This window comes from Tachyglossus aculeatus, chromosome X3, assembly GCF_015852505.1.
Source record: "Tachyglossus aculeatus isolate mTacAcu1 chromosome X3, mTacAcu1.pri, whole genome shotgun sequence".
In the NCBI taxonomy this organism is placed as follows: Eukaryota; Metazoa; Chordata; class Mammalia; order Monotremata; family Tachyglossidae; genus Tachyglossus; species Tachyglossus aculeatus.
The window spans coordinates 25,371,687-25,393,598 of NC_052099.1; the positions used below are offsets into that span (position 1 = coordinate 25,371,687).

The 21,912-nt window shown below is 39.9% G+C and overlaps 1 protein-coding gene and 1 non-coding gene across 2 annotated transcripts in view; both read left to right on the top strand.

Moving 5' to 3' along the window:
- Positions 1 to 21,912, top strand: part of SEMA5A (semaphorin 5A) — a 365,291-nt gene that overhangs the window by 208,303 nt on the left and 135,076 nt on the right. Inside the window, exons 7-9 of the mRNA XM_038770347.1 lie at positions 2,219 to 2,281; positions 12,135 to 12,233; positions 14,917 to 15,130. Coding sequence (XP_038626275.1) covers positions 2,219 to 2,281; positions 12,135 to 12,233; positions 14,917 to 15,130 — 376 coding nt within the window. The remainder of the gene's footprint in view (positions 1 to 2,218; positions 2,282 to 12,134; positions 12,234 to 14,916; positions 15,131 to 21,912) is intronic.
- Positions 6,197 to 6,301, top strand: LOC119949039. Its single transcript, XR_005457136.1, has one exon. It is a non-coding gene; the product is annotated as a U6 spliceosomal RNA (small nuclear RNA).

Below are 21,912 nucleotides of genomic sequence, written 5' to 3' on the forward strand. Positions count from 1 at the left end.
ACAATTCAAGACCACTGGAGTTTTTGACATTAGATGTAGATTAGTTATGATTTTAAGTAAAGCTGACTTTTTCTTTGTGGTCAAGCATAATGAGGGTTGAAAAAGTATTATAAAAAAGTTGTCTGCTCATAACAATGATAAAATTTGGTGAGTAGATATTGTACTTGTTTGGTTGTTGAAATGTGTGCAAGTCTGTGCCTCCCTTATATTATGGTGCTGGGTTTTTCAACCAAGAAATATTGCCTCTGAAGTTCACCTCTAGTAAACATTCAGTAATCAGTTAGGACTTTTTTGAGTTTTGCAGAAAACAAGCTCTTTTTGCATGAAATTGAGTTTCAACTATTTATCATTTTCATATGATTTGGCATTGTTTGATCTAATTTTTAACTAGCCTGAACTTTTTTCAGATCATAGTATAACTTAGGTGGATGTTGCTCCTTCAGCAGAAATTCAACTGTAATAGAAATTATTTTACAAGGATAAAATTCTAAGGGGAAAATCAGTATGAAAAAGAGTAAAAATATAAGGTTGTTATTTTTCCTGGAAAATCACAGCACCCACAAAAAGAAAAACATGTCTTTAATGTTATAGAAAGTTAAAGTAAATAATAAAGTTTGGGGGCATTTTAGTTCTCATGAATTGATTTTTGTCTATTTTAAATAATCACAAAATATTCTTGCAAGGAGAGAGTAGATACATAAACATATCAAGTTGAAGTCAACATGAATCAGCTTTGTCTAGTTATAGAAGAAAATGATAAAAATCATGGTTCCAATTATTTAGTGTGGACTTAGTTCTTAGGTGATTATTAAAAAAAAAATCAAAGGTCTCTGCCAAGATCCAAAAGAGAGAGATTACACTTGTGGATACCCAGGGTGTTTTCAATAATAAAGGCATATGTTTCAGTATATATAAAATGTGTTTTCATTGTGGTGTACTCTATCCATGTGATCATATGACCTGAGCACATGGTTATTCACTTTAAAATATTCTAACCTTTATGATGCAGCTTCTTAAAACACTTCAGTGTTGTTCTTTTGAAAAGGGGTTTAAACGGTTAGCCGGAAATGTGGTAAAATATGTCTGAAGTCTTGAATAAGCCTTTTTAGAGTAGCAAAAATAATTTCACAAGCAAAGACCACCCCACCGCCAAAAAAAAAACCCAATTGAATTCCTCCATTCAGAATGATGCTGAGTTTCAATTCGGCCTTCCATTAAAAAATGTTGGGCAGATTAAAGGCAGACTCATAAATATGACTTGGCACCCTTAGTCACCTCTTTCACTCCCAAGGCACTATAGTGCCCGACTCAACGAGGAATCCAGTTCTAAGTACAGCAGTCAATGCCTGTCATTTAGGGTGGACTTGTGGTGGGGCCTAGGCACTCAAGAACCCTCATCTTCTTGCAACAGCCTCTACCCCTGAATAACTTCTTGCCAAAATATGTAGCAGATGTGGAAAGAGACTTTTTGAAACTGGCGGCTGCACAAGCTTTGTGGGCTTACCTTCCGGAGGCCCCCGAGTTGTGCGGGAGCTTTCAGTATCAACTAAGAATGAACCAGGGATGTCTATGAGACATGCAGGTACCCTAAGATAGTGTGGCTTACCCGATCTGCATTGCATCCACCTCCACATCAAACAGAAACTTCTTAAAATCAGCTTTCAAGCACTCAATCAACTTGCCCCCTCATACCATTACTTCTTGGTTTCTTACTACAATCCAGCCCACACACTTTGATCCTCTAATGCCAGATTACTCAGTATACCTCACTCTTCTCTATCTCACCGCCGACCTCTCTCCTATGTCCTGCCTCTGGCCTGGACACCCTCCCTCTTCATATCCGACAGACAATTGCACTCCCCATATTCAAAGCATATCTCCTCCAAGACACCTTCTGTGACTAAGCCCTCATTTCCTCTTCTCCCATTCCTTTGTGAGTTGCCTTGATTTGCTCTCTTTATTCACCCTCCCTCAACCCCACAGCATTTATGTACATATCCTTCTTTAAGTGTAGTAATCTCTTTCTCCCCCCTCTAGACTGAGCTCGTTGTGGGCAGGGATTGTGAATACCAGCTCTGTTATTTTGTACTCTCCCAACCTCTTAGTGCAGTGTTCTGTACACAGTGTGAGCTAAATAAATATGGTTGATTGGTTGATTGATACTTTCTCTGTGGCTTTGTCTGAGGCCATAATGGTATTCTCTTGTTTTGCTTTGCAGGCTGTGGAGTGGCAGTGTGATGACGCCACTAAAAGAGCCTGCTACAGTAAAGGGAAATCTCAGGTAAGAAGTGAGTCCATGTCCCTGTCTTGGTTTGAATGGCAAAGTTACATGGTTCAAAGTTAAAGTTTTTCTCGCACCTCTCCCCCTCCATCCATCCACCTCCCTGTTCTTTAGGACAGGAATTTCCTTCAAAGAAAAATGGGAAGTTTTGAGTCGGAAAGAGCCATATCTCTCAGAGCCTGTGAAGGACTCATTAGGGACAGTGGAATCCCAATCTCTTTGGGAGTTGCTGTCTCTCTCCCCTTTATTTCATAATGTACTTTTCTGCTCAGAACTTCTCCCCTCCCCATCCTGTATCTGAAGAACTACAGTTTAGAGTGTGGAGTTTGGGGCATTGTATTCTCGGGTGCTTTTGTTGACATGGAAAAAACATATATGATACGGTGCATGCATTACATAGGTTACACAATATAATATAATGATGTTGTATCCCCCCCGTCTCCTTGCTCTAGAGCTATTGTGTTCCCCTACCAAGTCCAACAGTACCACTTCCAAGCCGCTGGACTTGGGAGCAGGAACTGAGACAGAGGCAGTTTTGGACAGGAGCAAACCAGCTGAAAACTGAGCTGTTCGGTGTATAACCTGACAAACTAATAGCAGTTGTACCACTAGATTGAAATGATTTGGGTGAACAAGGTTTTCTATTCACAGCAGCTGAGAACCTGATTGATTCAATCTCTCTGGTTCAAAGACCTGGTATTAATTCAGGTGATGCTTTCTTGTTCAGAATTCTGTTGTCATTATGAGATGTAGTTTAGGACTAGGCGTTCTTTGAAAGCACTGTACAGTGCTCTTGACATATTCCATCATTTAACTTTCTCTCAGAAGACCTTGCGTTGGGGAGCGATTTGAGCCATCCAGCCGGTATCCCCTGCCCCTAAAGCCTGCGCTTACACCATTTTTGTGTGATTTCCCTTAGTGTCTCTGAACTCACCTGATTGATTTGAGCTGCAGTATTCAGGGACTGCAGCTTCATTTTGAGATAGCTAAGGCTGTTCCTGGGCTACAGTTGCCAAGCAAATCCCCCCAACATACATTGAGCCAAGCCACTCTGGCACGACCATCGAGTTGACCTGGCATTGCCTCCACAGTATCTGGGTGGCTAGGTCTCTTGGAGTCCTTCCCGGAGACTTGGGCTAATTATTTCTTCAATTTATGCAGCCAAGGACAAAAAAAAGAAGAAAAAAAATCCCTTAACATTGGCTGCCCATTGTGCTCATTTGTCTGGAAATATTAGCATAAATGGGGGAAAGCTGGCAGTGTGTGGAAACCAGTGGGATGACTTCGGGGTCAGAGCAATGATGCCCTTTTGCCCTCTCTCAGTAAGTAATGCCAGAAGCCCTCATGGGGTGTCCAAATTAAAGGTCATCGCCCACTCCCCCCACAATTCTTAAGTCAGACAAGCAGCTTGCTCCTGTTTTCACAGATCCTGACTTTTGCAGAAGGTACTCAGGCCGAGTGCTCCTGAATTATCCAAAAATAGAAAGTAACACACTGATCACTTTTGGTAATAATTCAGTTTGATCCACTGACGTTATCCTAGAGACAGATTTCTAAGAGGTTTTCAGACACCTACACAGACCTAATTTGTGTTTCCATAGATCATACATAATTAGGCTGTGAAATGTCCGAGTCTGAATGTGCTTCCTCTGTTAAGATGATGGTATTTTGGCATCTTTTCTGCAAATCTAATTACCGAGTGACCAGCCTTTATCTCTGTCAGATATTATCAACGTAATGTTGCGTGTTGCTTGGGGGAGAAGAAGAAAATGAATGAAAGCATTTGAGATTCATTCTTCAGTTATTTTAAATATCTTTTTGGTTTGCCTTCGATTACCACAAAAGAAGATATTTACTTTAAGGATAAAAGAGTTTGAATGCTTAGTGTGAAAATCTGTCTCCCCATCTACTGTGAGATCCTGCTCTGCTCCTAGAAACGGGTAGTGTACGGAAGTACTGTTTGCCTGCTACCTTGGAAACCCATTAGTGAATTGTTTGTCCCTTTGGGAATTGGGTGTCATTCAGTGAATACAGTAAAAGTGCAGGGCCATCTTGCGTCTGGTGGTAATTAATCCTGGAGAGGTGAACTTTTATTTTTGGATCTTTACCAAGTCGTTAGTGCTCATCCATCGTCAGTTTTCTTGTTGTCCCTTGAAATGCAGAACATTTAAGTAGTATTTTGATTGTTTAGTTCTTTTTTAGAACAATGCATTTGAAAAGATTTTCATTTGCTAAAATTTTTATTAAATCCCCTATATTTCCATGTTGTTATTGTCAGTCACTGTTGTTGTCACTGTTATTGTCACTGAATGCCTACAATGGTCAGGGCACTGTTCTTTGTGCTTGGAAAGTACACCAGAAACAAAACTCAGGGTCCTTGCCCTCTCGTGGATGACCTTCTAATGGGGGAGAAAGACATGCTTAAATTATTTACAAATTGTTGTAGGAGGAGAAAATAACAAGGGAATAACAGACAGTGATACACATATGTCATATGTCCAACTTGTACTTCCCAAGTGCTTAGTACAGTGCTCTGCACACAGTAAGCGCTCAGTATGATTGAATGAATGAATGGAGGAGACAGTCGAATGAAGAATTGTGTAGAAAGTTAACTATACATGCATGCATAGGTGCTGAGGATGAGCATTTATATCCTTACGAAGTCCTTAGGGTGGCTGTTAGTGACATCTTTTGGGTTTGGGAATTAATCAGAGAAAGCTTCTTGGGAGAGACGGGGTAATTGAAAGGTTTTGATGTTGGGCAGAGCCATGGCCTGATGTTATTTAAGGAGGGAGTCGGAGGCAGGAGAATGGAAATTCTTCTTTTCCTCTTTCATATTATCTCCACTCTCTCTTAGCTTTCTAGTGTTCCCCTTGCACCCTATCAATCTGTCAATCATGTATTTATCTTTTATTTTGTATTACTTTATTTCTTCCCCCCTTCTACATTCTCTTTTCTTTGTTCATTCCTATGTATAACTATCATTGATAAATTATAGTATTCATTAAGCAGTGGGCAAAGTCAGACTTGGGTTAAAAATGAACTCCAAACCTTATAAATAAATTGTGAGCTCACTTGGGGCCTGATTTTAGTCCTAAGATGAAGGAAAGAATGGGGTAAAATCAAGATTTTAAGATCTTGGCAGAAGAACAAGTCAAAAATAAAGAACAATGTAGAAAAAAATCATTAAAATCTTAATTTTAATTTACTTTTCCTTCAACTCTGTGATTTCTTGCATGTTCAGTTGGAACTTTTGTTGGTGATAGAAGGGCTTCTAGCACTATACTTTTCTACTCAACATGTGGCACTTGGTTCACTTTAAAATGTTGGACTTTTAGGTTTTGGGGTCTAAATCCCAATTTACCAAATTCCTCTGGATTAGGCTAGGTCTAGTCTGATAAAGCCCAGCCCCACTAAGGTTCTAGCTCTCTCCACTATGTTCCCAGGAAGTTCATGAAATTATTATTGCTATTATTATTATTATGGTATTTTTATTATGTGTCAAACACTGGTCTAAGCACTGGGGTATGTAGATACAAGGTAATCAGTTGGGACACAGTCCCTGTCCCGCCGAGGGCTCACAGTCTTAATCCCCATTTTACAAATGAGGAAACTGAGGCATAGAGAATAATAGTAATAATTATGGTATTTGCTAAGCACTTACTATGTGCCAGGCACTGTACTAAGTGCTGGGATGCATACAAGAAAATTGTGTTGGACACAGTCTCTGTCCCACATGTCCCACAATCTTAATCCTCATTTTACATATGAGTTAATTGAGGCACAGAGAAGTTAAGGGACTTGCCCAGGGTCACACAGCAGAAAAGTGGTGGAGCTGGGAAATGGATGGCAGTACTCTGGTTAGAGAGGGGACAGGAAGGAGAGAGATCATTACTACCACCTCCTTCAGCAGAGGTAGGTTTCAGCAGCACATATACAAAAATTAGAACAATACAGAGAAGATTAGCATGACCCCTGTGCAAGGATGACACGCAAATTCATGAAGCGCTCCATATTTTTTGTATAATTCTATTTATTTATATTGATGCCTGTTTACTTGTTTTGATGCCTGTCTCCCCGCTTCTAAACTGTAAGCTCAATGTGGCAGGGATTGTCTCTCTTTATTGTTCAATTGTACTTTCCAGGTGCTTAGTACAGTGCTCTGCACACAGTAAGTGCTCAATAAATATGATTGAATGAATGAATAAGGGGGAAGCAGGAGAGGAAATGGAGGCATGGGCCAATCAATCATTCGAGAAGCAGCGTGGCTTTGTGGAATGAGCACAGGCTTGGGAGTCAGAGGATGTGGGTTCTAATCCTGGTTCTGCCATTTGTCTGCTGTGTGACCTTAGGCAAGCCACTTAACTTCTCTGTGCCTGTTTGCTCATCTGTAAAATGGGGATTAAGACTGTGAGCCCCATGTGGGACAACCTGATTGCCTTGTATCTATCCCAGCGCTTAAAACAGTGTTTGGCACATAGTAAGCACTTAACAAATACCATTATTATTATTATTATTTATTGAGCACTTACTGTGTGTAGAGCACTGTACTAAGCACTTGGAAGAGCATAATATAATTAAGTTGGTAGACTATGATAGTTGGTAGAACTCACAGTCTAGTGGGGCAGAGATATTAAAATACATTATGGATATACACTTAAGTGCTATGGGGCTGTGGGTGGGTGAAAGAAGTGTACAAATCCAAGTACAAGGTTGATGCAGAAAGGAGAGGGAGTAGGGGAAATTAGGGCTTAGTCGGGAAAGCCATCTTGGAGAATGTGATTTTAAGAAGGCTTTGGAGATGAAGAGAGTGATCGTCTGTTGGATATGAAGGGAAAAAGAGTTCCAGGCAAGAATGGGCTTTTAAGGAGGAGTGTAGAAAGGTGCCTTTTCTCTGAATTTCCAGATTATTTTCATCAGTCCTAAGTATCTTTGCCCCGTGGTCTGGCTTAAGACATTTCTTAACCTTTTCCCCCAGAAAAAAGCAACAACAAGCTAATATCGATGCTAAGTGTAATCACATTATTGAACAGTACATAGATTTATAGAGGATTTTCCTGTAGAATTCAAATTACAAACCCACTCCTGATTTTGCTTAAGGTCTATAAAGTATTAGCCTTTCAAACTTTATATTAAAAAACCCAAGCAATAAAAACGAGATGTCATTTATAAACTTTATAAAGAATAAATGGGAGTTCATCATTCATGAATGTAAAGCACCATATTTCAAACAAAAGAAAAAGGAAAAGGGTCTTCCCAGCAAGACAATGTAATACTGTGATAAAAACAATTGTGAAGGAATCATGTTGTGGTTGTACTATCATCCTAAAGTATCCATTCTGAATCGTCTTAAACTGTTAGTGATTGTAAGCTCCTTGTGGGCACGGATCATGTACCAACTCTTTTGTAATCTTCCAAGTGCTTAGTAGATCATTGATCCATTGATTGAAAGACTCTTAAGCAAGCAGACTTGATTATCTTTTAACTATCAGGAATGTCTCAGGTATAAAATTGATTTTCATGAACCAAAGCTTGTGGCACCATTTCATATTTAAAGATGAAAAATAAGGTGTTGCAATATTTGAAGAAATAATCCTTTAGGTTTATGAATTGTGTAGGTAGATGTGAAAAGAAAACTGTTGACCATCCTAACAAGCTGCTGCCCAAAATACTGAACCTGAGAATTTTGGGCACATGGTTTTTCTTTTAAAGGGTGGAGGTTTACTTACAGTAAGTTACATTAGTCAAAAATTGTTTCTTTTACATGAAAGTGTGACAGATTATCCTTTCTCAAGGTTCATTGTTAATCAAATAACATTCCCTAAACCTAATTAGAATGATATATAGCCTATAGATTTTAGTGTCAAGAAAAAAATGGCAGAAATTGATATTTCTTGAAGCTATTTTATTTGGAAAAACCTGAAGATACATCATCCTATATCAAGGGAATATAATGATTGCAATATATTACATGGAAATAGAATAGTTAGAACTTAATTGCTAAAAACTAATGAAAAGACCCCCCCCACACACGAAAGGATTTCACTGATTTGTATTGAATTATGTATAATACTATGAGAGGATTACTTTATAAATTGTTTTTCTCCTTAAAATATTTACAGCCCTTTATGTAACATATTCCTGAAGTCTTTACTCCACTGATCAGCTTGCAGACAAGCAAATGCTTTTGAAGGAAGAGGAACCTACCTAAAAACATGTCAAATTATATTGATCAGGAAGGATTAGAACCTTGGTAGGAATGTATGATTCAACAGAGAGATTAAGGGAGTTTACCTGAATTTCATCTCGCTTTGAATTTTACTTTCAGTACTTTGAAATTTACTCTTCATCTTACTTGAAGGACCCTCTCATTTGGCTACCATTCCTAACCAATCACCAAATAATATCACAAACATACCATAAAATCACCTTAAACTTGCCTACGCTAAGCCCTTAAAAGGAGCCAAATACATGGGAGCTGAATTCTGTATACTATTATGCCCTCATGCTCTTCCTGCTAATGGGTAAAATAATACCTAGCAGATGCCTTATGATGACTTTATGGAGTCCAAGCTAGAGTAATTAACTGATCTTGAAGGGGGTGAACAACCAATCCCAAAGTGGGCTTGAAAAATGGCTTTATAGAATCGGTTCAAGGTATACTGTTAAAACAGGTCATTGACCCTCTGAGGTAACCCCTTTGGACAGAAAACCCTGCCTATTTTTCCTCAGCTTTCATGAATAGTTGTCAGTGATTCAGTGCTGTGGAGAGAGAAAAATCTGGTGGGAAAAATATAATTAAAAGTCTGCCATATCTGACAGGGTAATATAAATTTGCCAGGGTGTTACTGAACACCATTATTCACAGTGGCTAAAGAAAACTAGTGCAATAGGCCAAGAGCCAAATAAAACACCCTTAAAATCAGTATTTGTTTTAGGTTCATAAATTGAAAGCAACCCCTTAATGTCCTATATTTTGGCCAGTCAGATTTGACTTTCACAGAAGCAATGCTGAAAATCAAGGGAATAAAGAAATAATTGCTTACAGGGGCATAAAACTAACCAAATGCACGCAGTGAATAAGGGCTACTGGTCAGAAATGCAGGTAAATTTGTATAATAGCAACCTTAGAAGAGGTTTGTCCTTTACCGATTTGAAATGGAAATTCACCTTGGTTGCAGAATTAATAAATGTGGGATGATGTTCAACTTTTACACAGAGCTGGATAGCTTTTCAGGGGTGATAGGGGGAGGTCAGTCAGTGAATTGGCCCCACATATTGATAACATCTCACTAAGTAGGAGTGTCATTTTTGACAGTTTCATATAGATTCACTCACACACTTCAGTAGCACCTCTAGGATGTTAACTCTCTGACAGCACTGTCAGAGAGAGGAATATTACCAATATATCCACCTTGTACAAATGAGGAAACTGAGACATGTTGTTTGCCTGGGGCCACCCAAAGAGCTAGCTCAGATGACAACTCTAATGTCTCAGAATTGTAAACTCAACACAGTCCCGGAGAGAGACTAAAAATCGGATTCAATTTTTGGCGAGCAAACCTGAAAAATAGCAACAGAACCAGAGCACATACTTAAAAAGAAGTATATCCATGAGTTTGAAGGAAAACATTATTTTGCATTTTCTTCAAAAGACTGTGTTTTTGGAAACAGGAGCTAGGGATTACTTCTCTAAAAAATAACAATCCATTCTGGCTTTTGCTGTTGCATTATGAGAATGAACATTGTACAATAAAAAGAATAACGAATAAGCGTGAAGTATCCATTGATACCAAGAGTGAATGAATCCTTGGTGCGAGGCCCCACTGGGCAGCCTTTTATTCATTCAGTTGTATGTATTGAGCACTGACTGTGTGCAAAACACTGTACTGAGCTCTTGGGAGAGTGCATTATACCAATGAATGGACACATTCCCTGCCTACAACGAGTTTACAGTCTAGAAACAAGCTTAGCCTTTTACCAGGTTAAGGTTGGCTGGCAGAAGAGAGGGAGATGCTTGAAAATGAAATATTCAAGTCTACTTGGTTGCCCTTCCCCGGTAGAGTAGTTATCGGAGTTACCAGGAATTGTGTCTAACAACTTTATTGTACTATACTCTCTTAAGAACACTCAGTACAGTGCACATAGTAACTGCTCAGTGTATACCATGGATTGATTGATTACTGTTAGAGTTAACAGTAGTAATAGTACATATTAAGCTTCTACTGGGTGCAATAAACCGTTCTAAGTGCTGAAGAAAGTACAAAGCAAAGATGTGATATGATCATTGCCCTTAAGGAACTTACAGTCAAATGAGTGAGCAAGGCATAACTCTCTTACTGCAGATATTAACATACTTACAAACAGAGCAATCGAAATGAATACTTGAATGTTTAACTGAATAAACATTTGCATGAGTGCTGAAGTTGAGAATAAATATCAGTCATATTTATTGAGCACTTACTGTGTGCAGAGCACTTTACTAATCACTTGGGAGAGCTCAGTACAATAGAGTTGGCAGACACATTCCCCACCTACAACAAGCTTACAGTCTATATAAATCCTAGAGAGGGCTGATGGGTTTATAAAATTTAGGCTGGTGAGATTTACTTGGGGAATGCATGTTGGAGGAGGTAGTACTTTAGGAGAGCCATAAATATGGGGAGAAGTGGGAGAGTGGAGAGTGAGGTGCAGTGAGAAGGTTAGTTTGGGAGGAGCAAAAAGATCAGGGTGGTTAGCTGTGGTTGAAAAGAGCAGGTAATTAAGATGGAGTGAGTTGGTAAGAGAGCTTTGAAAGTGATCAGCAGGAGTTTTTACTCAGAGCATAGGGATACCGGAAGCCAGTGGAGGAGTGGAGAGATTTGTTTCTAGTGAGGCTTCAAGAAGATACTACTACTACTACTACTATTACTTATAATAATAATAATAATAATGGTATTTATTAAGTGATTACTATGTGCCAAGCACTATTCTAAATGCTGTGGTAGATACAAGGTAATCAGGTTGTCCCACATGGAGCTCACATTCTTAATCCCCATTTTACAGACGAGGTAACTGAGGCCCAGAGAAGTTAAAAGTGACTTGCCCAAAGTCACACAGCTGACAAGTGGCAGATCTGGGATTAGAACCCATGACCTCTGACTCCCAAACCGGTGCTCTTTCCACTAAGCCACACTGCTCTTCAGTTTATGTCCCTTAGATTACACAGGTTTTGAGATGACAGAGATGACAAGGTTCTCGTAGTGCCTAAATTGTTTATGGTACTTGTTAAGCACTTGCTGTGTGACAACCCCTGGGGTAGATAGAAGATACCGTGTTCTTGGTAATGTACTGAATCAAGAGGGGCAACGTTAGTCACGTGTAACAAAGTACAAAATCAAAGGTCAAGAAGAAATGTCAAGCTTTCATTATTCCTTATGATCCAGAACCATTGCCGTCCCATTAGGTGACATTTGCCTTTGTTTTGATCCAGACTGGACTCTCCTGAAACCTTTAGAAAACTCATAAGAAATGATGGGAAAAGCATAATTGTGTATTATTTTTTACAAACTGGTTATGCAAAAAAAAAACCCTCCATATTTGTGTATTTAAGAAATTTGCTTCATAGATCGTAAAAATTCTGCTTTATTTTTTATCTGGAGTAAACTTCGTTTTAGTCAGGCTACTTTGCTAGGGACAATAAAAATTTCTTTAAATTAAAATTAATTTTAAACATAAATAATAAAGTATAGTAGAGGAATCTATTTTACATACTTCAAATTGAATTTACTAGTCAGAAAGAACATATCAAATCTTTACTCATCTCATTCTGCTTGGAAACATTGCTTAATGTGTTGCTTCTTCTGTGGGGCAGGAGGAGTGTCAGAACTACATCCGAGTACTCCTTGTGAGTGGTGACCGGCTGTTTACCTGTGGCACCAACGCCTTCACACCTATTTGCACCAATCGCACGGTAGGGGACATGCATTTCTTTTTTCTTTCTCCCCAAAAAAAGAAGGTTTGAAAAAGGAAGAAATACACTTGAAATTACCATTTCTTTTTTGCCTTTAGCTGATGTTTGCTCATCCTTTTCTAGAGGAAGACAAAACTTTCCATTTTATGCTCATTTTACTCATGTTCCATGCCATTATCTGCTCATTGTTGCCACTTCTGGACAGAGAGTTTTGATAATACATCATCCCAGTCTGTTTGGATTACCTGGTGTCTACGTGTTCAGTCTGTAAAGAAAATAGCCATATGTTGTCTTGATTTCAGGCTGTCCAAATCAAAGGTTATTAGCCAAAGCAGTATTTATTGAGTAATTACTTTGAACAGAGCACCACATTAAACTCTTGGAAAAGTACAACAGAGTTATCTAAAGAAAATCCCATTGAGACAACTAATTTTTCACCTAAGGGCATGATCACTTTAATTGTTGCAATCCACCGATAATCAAAAAAACTTATTTTAGCTAACAGCTTTGATCTATCAAAGGTTTTTTCTGAGAGATGCTAACAAGAACAGAATGGTCAGATATGAGTTTTGTATAATTTGTTTTCCCCTGCCCTAGCTTCTCGTGAACGGGCTAGAAGCAGGCAACAAGCGGGATAAGTAGTCAAGGGACTAGAACTGGGCAAGAAGACAGCTGGTTAATCAGTAGCCAAGTTCTTAAGAGCGGCCTGAATTCCAGGTTGTTTTTACAGATGCACGTCATATAAAGGTCCTCATTCTAGCACATTGTTGGCATTCTGAAGAGCCAAAGATCTAGTAATTCAGATGCATTTCACGACAGAATGCAAAAATACCAGTGTCTATCTTTCCTGCTGAGAGTTTTGAGAATATAATTATGCTCTCAAACACGTCGATGTGAAGTCTCATCGCCAGATTTGTTGGCAATAAATGGAGATATGCTTCAATAGACTCGGTAATTCAAATAGAAACTCAAAGAGAGGTTTTAGGAGCCTGCATCTAGACTGAGTGAATTTGAGAAGGCCAGCTCTCCAGCAAAGGCTTAGGCAGTCATTTGGTCATATTAAAGCAGGGCTCTTTTCAGTCTTTTCAGTACTTTTTGGGGCATGAAGCAAACTGGCAGGGATCAGAGGTGCCCTTGGCAGGAGAAATTACACATGTAGGCATTTCCATGAATATTTCAAATCCCACAGTAGCTGGGAGAACCCAGAGCTGCTGTGGGAATTTTGTTCAACTGGTATGACCCTGGAGAACTTGCTTTGCTCTACGGGGGTGTGCTAAACTACTTCTACTTTGCCCACTGATGCCTGGTCCTCTTCAGATAACTTCATGAGGGTCCTGGTGGATTTAGCTAAATTCCTAAGATATCCAGAAACCCACTGGAGTATAGTATAGTAGTAGTAGTATTATATAGTAGTGAGTATAGATAGTGATTATCTAATCATCATCATCATCATTGGTATTTATGAGCACTTGCCGTTTATAGAACACTGTATTAAGTACTTGGGAGAGTACAGTAGAGTTGGCAGAAACATCCCCTGCTTACAAATTTATGGTCTAAAATCAGTAGTATTTACTGAGCGGCTACTGTGTGCAGAGCACTGTACTGAGTCTTGGGAGAGTACAGTGGGATTTTTAGAATGATCGATGCCCTAAAGTAGTTTACTGTCAGTCAATCAGTGGTGTTGGGCTTGGGAGTCAGAGGACGTGGGTTCTAATCCCAGCTCTCCCACCTGTCTGCTGTGTGACTTTGGGCAAGCCACTTAACTTCTCTGTACCTCAGTTACCTCATCTGTAAAATGGGAATTAAGACTATGAGCCCCACTTGGCACAACCTGATTACCTTGTATCTACCCCAGATCTTCGAACAGTGCTTGGCACATAGAGCCGTAACAAATACCATCATTATTATTATTATTATTATTTATTGAGTGCTTACTCTGTACAGAGCACTTTATTAAGTGCTGAGAGAGTGCAAAAGTACTCCAAGAATGTTAAACATAGGATCTCATTTTTCTAGTGTTTTCAAAAGTAAATTAAAAAAGACAAAATCTTAACATCTGGATGATTAAACTTATTCCGATCCAAATTCAAAATATATGTGGGATTGTACCATGTGTTTCAGAAACCCATAAGGTTGGGAGAATGTGACCACACCATATTGTCATTTTGTTTCCCTGGGCAGAGGAAGCCTCCCCAGATAATTAATGATCTGGTATTTTTCTTAACAGGGAGAGTTTCCTATCGGGGATTATACCTTTGCATTCATGGGTTAGCCTATAGGTCAGCTGTGGGACAGGGACTGTGTCTGAGCTAGTTTTATTGTTTCTATCCCAGTACATAGTATAGTGCTTGCACATAGTAAGTGCTTTAACAAGCACCACAATTATTATGATTGCTTTTTATTATGGTTCCAAGGGGAAAATACCTGGGAATTAATTTTTAATTAAAATAAAAGGAATACATGGAAAGCCATGTTTCCTGCTTCTCTTCCTCACTTCCTGGGTTTATGATCATCCTGTACTACAGTCCACCACTGTCCAGTTGATTATTGGTCAGCGATCCTTGGAGAGCGACTTGTCTGCGCTTTGAGTGAACGTGCTCCTAACTCGATTCTCTTAGAATTCGTAGGGTCCAGCATTAACAGAAAATGCATTTGCCCCCTTTTTTCCTTCTCCTTCGTGTAGCTAAGCAACTTGACTGAGATCCACGATCAGATCAGTGGCATGGCCCGTTGCCCTTACAGTCCTCAGCACAATTCCACTGCCCTCCTTACATCCAGCGGGGAGCTGTATGCCGCTACAGCCATGGACTTCCCAGGAAGGGATCCTGCCATTTACCGGAGTCTCGGGGTCCTCCCTCCACTGCGCACTGCACAATACAACTCCAAATGGCTCAATGGTAAGCTTCAGAATCACTAAGAACTGTAGACCCTATACTGTACAGCACCTCTAATAAGGAGTGTGGCGATCTGCCCACACTTTACTCAGTGAAATATTGAAATGTGGATAGTTTACCGCTTCCATTAAATGCACTTTAATCCTAATCAAAGAAGTGGAAGAAAAGGGAAGTGAATGAGATATTGTCTACTCTGCAAGCCACAATGATCTGAAAGAGTTTTGCCCAAAATTTCTAAAATCATTGACTTGGAGCCTTTCAACTTCTTGCAAGGCAGTTCAATTGTAGATTTGTATGTTTGTTGTGTTGGAACCATGCGTAGACTCGGGTTTGGTCAATCTTAATATTTTTATCGATATTGAGGAAACAGAATAATCAGCAGTTGAGTGAACTCTGCAGGCATCACTGTATTAATGAATGTGGCAGATCCTTGGGCAGATGGAGAAATCCTGCAAATGAATCAGAAAAATGGTCAAGAAACAATGCAGTGAGAGTCATTGTTCTGCCTGAGAAAACACAGGCTAATAAATCTAGAGAGGAAAAGCCTAGCAAAGAGGCAACAGTCCCTTTCACTATCAGTCTTTGACTCTATCCTGAAATATTGCATTCATTTAGAGCCATCTCTACATCAGAATGATATAGATAAATCAGAAAGAGTTAGAGAGGAGCCAACAACATGATTAAAGGAGTAGAGGAAGAATTATGGTATCTAAGAAGTTTGTTTAAGCAACTCCAGAGAATATGCCCAAGGCAAAAGAAAAAAAAACACACTATTTTGGCTCAACTAGAAATGAGAGGCCATTCAATAAAGGACTCTGTCCTCAAGGACTCTATCCTCATATTGGCATCCACTTTCTTCAGGCTTCAGAGAACTTTTCAAAGCCTGGATATTGCTAGGGGTTACTGATTAAGGACTAGAGCTGAGTCAGTCAAAGGAGGAGAGAGGAGTTTGGGGGCACCTTGAATGTTTTGGGAATGATGGGAGCCATGGGGGTTACATTACAAAGTTAGGCATGTTGAATTCATTCAGCTACATAAAGCCTTTGAATAAGCCACTGCAGTTTGCTTTTGTGGAAAGGGGAATATCCCAATTATCAGTTGCTTCTATTAAGTTACCTCACTGTGAGTTGCACCCAAGGGGAAAAATGAAATGTTTCCCCAAACGGAATCATTTAACTAGATTTTTGCTATTAACATTGTCTCTGTTAACTGGTGTCAGCTGTACTCACAAAAGTATCTATCAATGTTTTGTCCCTGGAGCTCCTATTTATTTAATTCTTAGCTGCTCTTTTTTTTCTTCTTTTCGAGCATAGGTTTCAACTTTACAAAATGATAAGATTTGTAATTAGAACTTGTTGAAAGTCAATCTGATAAATAGAAGCTTTCTTTTCCCCCTCTGGAAATGGGTTTTCCTTGGGAACACCAGGCTAAAATAATTCTGGTCACTTTGTTCGTTGTGGTGTCTATCTCCACTCACATTTGACCAACCACCAGCCAGTAAATCACGTTCACAGGGACAAGCATCCCACCAGAGAAAATTCCTATTCTACCAAGATCTGTGGGAATTGAACAGATAACGCGGTTAAATACCCTGAACAGTTTTCAACTCCCTGAAATGGATGCTCACTATTAACTCTTGCTGGCACCCGAACTGGTAATGGTGATTTCAAAGGGGGTGGGTGAGGGGGACCCATTCAGGATTCCATGTCTTTGCCTATCTCAAGATAGGTGACCGTTAGAAAACCGGACCAGTGGGAAAGTGACCAGATTAGTCACAGAGTCGGGATTAGAACCCAGTTCCTCTGATTCCTAGGCCTATGCTCTTTCCATTAGGCCACACTGCTTACTCACCCTCACCCACTCCTGATCCAAGAGATGTACCTTCAGGTCACCTGCCATCCTCTCCCAAACAAGCAAAGTTGTCATTGGGGCATCTGGCCATTCCATGGCTAATCTATTACAAACAATCCATCGGTTGTCCTTTGACCATTTGGATCCTACCTTTAAGCACAAAGCAAGACCCTTTGTTTGAATCATCATTTGCTCTATTCAGCTTCAGAGTGTGATTCCACGTTTCTAGACACGTCACTTTCTGCCTCCTCTTGTTGCAGGAAAGGGCATTTCTTGGGAGGTGGTATGAAGAAAAGAGCCTTCTTTCACATCATGGATAGCCTGACCATCAGAAATTCATTGTTTCTGAGCTTCATGTGGGACAGGGACTGCTACCAGTCCGATTAACTTGTATCTACCTCAATTCTTAATAGAAGGCTTGGCCCATAGTAAGCGTTTTTAAGAGGTGCCATAATAATGCAAGCATTATTTCCTTTGGGGAGGAATAAAGGAGAAGCTGGAGCTCAGTTACTTTGACCTACCCTGAACTAGCCTACTGTCTCAGAAATTTATCAGAGAACCAGAAGGGAAAATCATCAGAAACTCCTTAAGTTTGGCTGCAAAAAGCATTTGGTGTTGAGTGTGTCGTTCATCCTTTTTACACTCAAAGTTAAGGAGCAGTTTAAGATGTTTCCTATAGCTTACTGATAGAGACTTACCTCTTTCATTCATTCATTCATTCATATATATTGAGCGCTTAACTGTGTGCACAGCACTGTACTAAGCGCTTTACCCCTCTTAAAAATAGCTCTTTCATTCTTTCTCTTCTAGTTTTGTGGGAAAGATACAGTTACGGATTTCTGCTTCTCCTGAAGCACAGCTAATTGATGAATATCCTGTTGTAATGGGAACATCTGGAAAAACCAGGGAGAACAGAGGAAGGGAAAGTTGTGGCTTGGGTGAGGGAGCAAAAGACAAATGTTCCTGAGCAAGATTATCCAGTTCAACCCCAGGTTTCTAAAATGGAACAAATGCTGGGAATATTACACCAGAGAGAGTCTGTCTCTCTGCCCAGGGTCTCTAGTTCTTCCAATGTTGCTGGCACTCATATTTTATTTAAATGCTGCATGATGCAGAGAAAACTCAGGAAGTTTGAATGTGTAGGACTTCAAATGGGGATGATAATGTAAGCGAAGTGTGTAGTAGGTGCTGCCTAGCAACATTTTTCACAGTTTTTCAGCTGGGTGATGAATGAAAATGTCTGCCGTGTGCTGATGTGTCACTAAAACTGAAGTGGCTGATGTATTACTGGTGTGCTATCTTATCCTGAGGTAACAGAGAAGCAGCGTGGCTCAGTGGAAAGATCCCAGGCTTTGGAGTCAGAGGTCATAGGTTCAAATCCTGGCTCCGCCATTTGTCATCTGTGTGACTTTGGGCAAGTCACTTAATTTCTCTGTGCCTCAATTACCTCATCTGTAAAATGGGGATTAAGACTGTGAGTCCCATGTGGGACAACCTGATCACTTTGTAACCTCCCCAGCGCTTAGAACAGTGATTTGCACATAGTAAGCACTTAAATGCCATTATTATTAACAAATGAAGAGTTGAAGTTGATAGACATTTTTGAAGCCAATGTCACCTTTTGATTTTGGAAAACCAATAGTTAAGAAGTTTGGTGTCAGGAACAGTGATCTGGCGGGTCAAATGCTAGAGAATATAGAAGACCAGGGTGTTGCGCATTTCATTTGAATTGTTGAACCAGTCACTTGCCCATAAGTGAGAGAGATTGTGAGATAAATGTATATGGAGGGGCATTAACTTTTTCAGGTTACTAGAGTACTATTTATTGCATTTATCCAAATTAAAAAAGTTTCTCAGAAGCCAGGCTCAGTCAATCTGCTGCACTTCCTTACAGGTGTGTTAAACTTAGTCTTCCTTAGGTATATGAGGCCTTCAAACTATTATGAGGAGCTCATTCCATTTCACCATTCTTAGATTCCACACTGCATATTTATTTTCGCAAGGAATACTATAAAGGGAGTCTTAATCTTAACAATTATATCTAAAGTACTTAGGCATCCACTAAAAATTTTTATGAGAACACTTACTATTTTATCTGTCTCTCTCATATTAGCAAGAACTGTCAAAGAGCAGTGTTATCGGTCAGCTGTAATAACTTTCAACAGGTCTTTTCCGAATTAGGAAAAAAAAATCCTAAATATTCCTCCATTTCTCCTCCAAACTTTTGGAACCAAAACCATGAGACAAGTGATGCAGCAGTGCTTTTCTTGTTTAATTTTTATCTAGGGACTGTACTCCTCATTAGGAATCCCCCTAAGCAGGAATAAATGATCTGGACTCTGGAGGATTTTGTTGAGCATTTCAGTGATAGACTGTTAGAGAGGTAAGCAAGAGAGATTTTTTTTCCTAAGGTGAGAATGAGGACCAAGATAGGGTGGATTTGGAATATCTAGTTGCAGAAGTCTTAGTCTGTTGTTCTTAAGGCTTAACCCAGCTAAACAATGGTGTAGCTAAATTTGGCCTGGAATGCAGGGAACATTCCCAGAAGTGAGTGATGTAATAGGGGATGGCTCCAGAATTCAGAATGTGGCCCTGTTACAATGAGCTAATACTCAGTTGGTGAGATTGAGGCACTGGGGAAGAGAAGGGCTAATTTAAGCAGGGGTCCAGTAGAGGTTTTTGTTATGTCTTTCTGGTTTACTGTGGGGAAATTGAACCCGGGATGAACACAGTGAAACCCAAGTGCAGAGATGTGCTGGGCACAGAGTGAGATGACTCGAACTGTGTCCAACCTGAATGTTTTTTATTTACCTCAGTGCTTCATAAATAGTAAGTGCTTAACAAGTACTATACTATTAATACTACTACTAATAATGGCATTTATTAAGTGCTTACTATGTGCAAAGCACTGTCCTAAGCTCTGGGGGAGTTACAAGGTGATCAGATTGTCCCACGGGGGGCTCACAGTCTTAATCCCCATTTTACAGATGAGGGAACTGAGGCACAGAGAAGTTAAATGACTTGCCCAAAGGCACACAGCTGACAATTGGCGGGGCTGGGCTTTGAACCCATGACCTCCGACTCCAAAGTCCTTGCTCTTTCCACTGAGCCACGCTGCTTCTCATTGTTATTGTTATTCCCATATCCCAATATCCCAACAATAACCCAAATATTGTTATTTGGAATTGGAAGGCTAAGGACAGGTGTAACTTGGTGTCATGATGTTCATTCATTCATTCATTCAATTGTATTTATTGAGTGCTTACTGTGTGCAGAGCACTGTACTAAGCGCTTTGGGGGTACATAGATCCCCTGCCTAATGGAAAACACAGCAAACACTTTATCAGTACTCTGTACATTCCTCAATCTTGAAGAGCAGCCTCCGTTTACAAAAGGACAATCAAGACAAGCTTAGAAGGACCAACTAAGGGAACTGCAGAGAAGCAGGAAGGGATTGGTCTTGTCCATAAGAGTTTTAGAGCAGTGTGTTTTAGGGATGAGTCCATAGCTACATAAGCCACTTAAGAGTATAGTCAAATACAGCATCATATCTCCTCCTCCAGAAAGAAACTTTTCTGTTGACTCAACCACAGATGGGGAGAGCTTGACCACAAAGCAAGCTCATCACTGTGAAGTGAAGTCTGAAATATTCTTGGTTGGAGGCGTTATTGTCGGAACTCTGAGCTTGAGAAACCTGCTAAGACCTTGGGTTGCAAAGGATGCAGGTGTGTGAGGAGAGAGGACAGGACTTCAAAAGGAGATGGCAGAAGGAAAAGAAGAGAAAGGCTTAGGACAATGGCTCCAAAACCTAGATTAGCAAGTAATAAGAAGAATAATGATGGTATTTATTAAATGCTTACCATCTTCCAAGCACTGTTCTGGGGTAGATACAAGGTTATCAGATTAGACACAGCCCCTGTCCCACATGGAGCTAACAGTTCTAATCCCCATTTTACAGATGAGGTAGCTGAGGCACAGAGAAGTGAAATGACTCGCCCCAGGTCACACAGCAGATAAGTGGTGGAGCCGGGATTAGTACCTAGGTCCTTCTGCCTCGCAGGCTTGTGCTGTATCCCTAGGCCACGCTAGTAAAAAGCTGAGCATTTCCTCACAGGGAAGAAGAGAAAATAAGTGATTATTAACTATCCCTGGCCACGTTGTTGAAAAATGAGCATGGAAATAAGAGGTGCACAAGTTTGGGATTCAGGTGGGAAACGATTCTAAAAGCAGAGGTCAGAAGAGAATACAGTAATAATGCTTGTGGAGATAGGTGTAGTTTCAAATTGAGGAGAGCTTAGAATGACCCGATTTGATCTGTTTTGCCAGCCGGCGAGAAACCTTGGCTCTCCGAAACATTGTGTACTTTAGATAGATTATGTCCCTGAGTGCTGGATTCCAGGAGTTTTATCTGAGAGCTTCCAAACAAACTGGCTGAAAGTCAATTTTTGGTGTTTGTTATCTCAAAAATCTCAGGTTTCTGTGACCCTGAGATTGTTGTTGTCCCATCATGGTGTGAAGTATAGCCTTTTGAAGTGGAAAGGACCACACTTTATCAGTAGCCTGAACATTCCTAAAATAAGGTTTGATTGCTATTTAGTTGACTGTGGGCAAAACACAAGGTTAAAATCAAGGTTATTTGGGGGACATTACATTTGTAGGATTTAATAGATAGTATTATAAATGGAAAAACTAAATCCTAGCAATTTAGCTGCTTTTTCATCTGTCATTAGTGAAGGTCTTGCTGAAATCAAACCGTGCAACTCAGTTTATATATTAGTTTTGCTGCTTCTGCAGAATGCGTTAATTGCTAACTTTGCAGTAGTTTATATTGGGAGTTGTCCAGCCGCATGAACCACAGTTATGTTAGCAGGGCTCAGGGGGTTCCAGAGCCTGGGAGTCAGAGGACCTGGGTTCTAATCCTGACTCTGCCACGT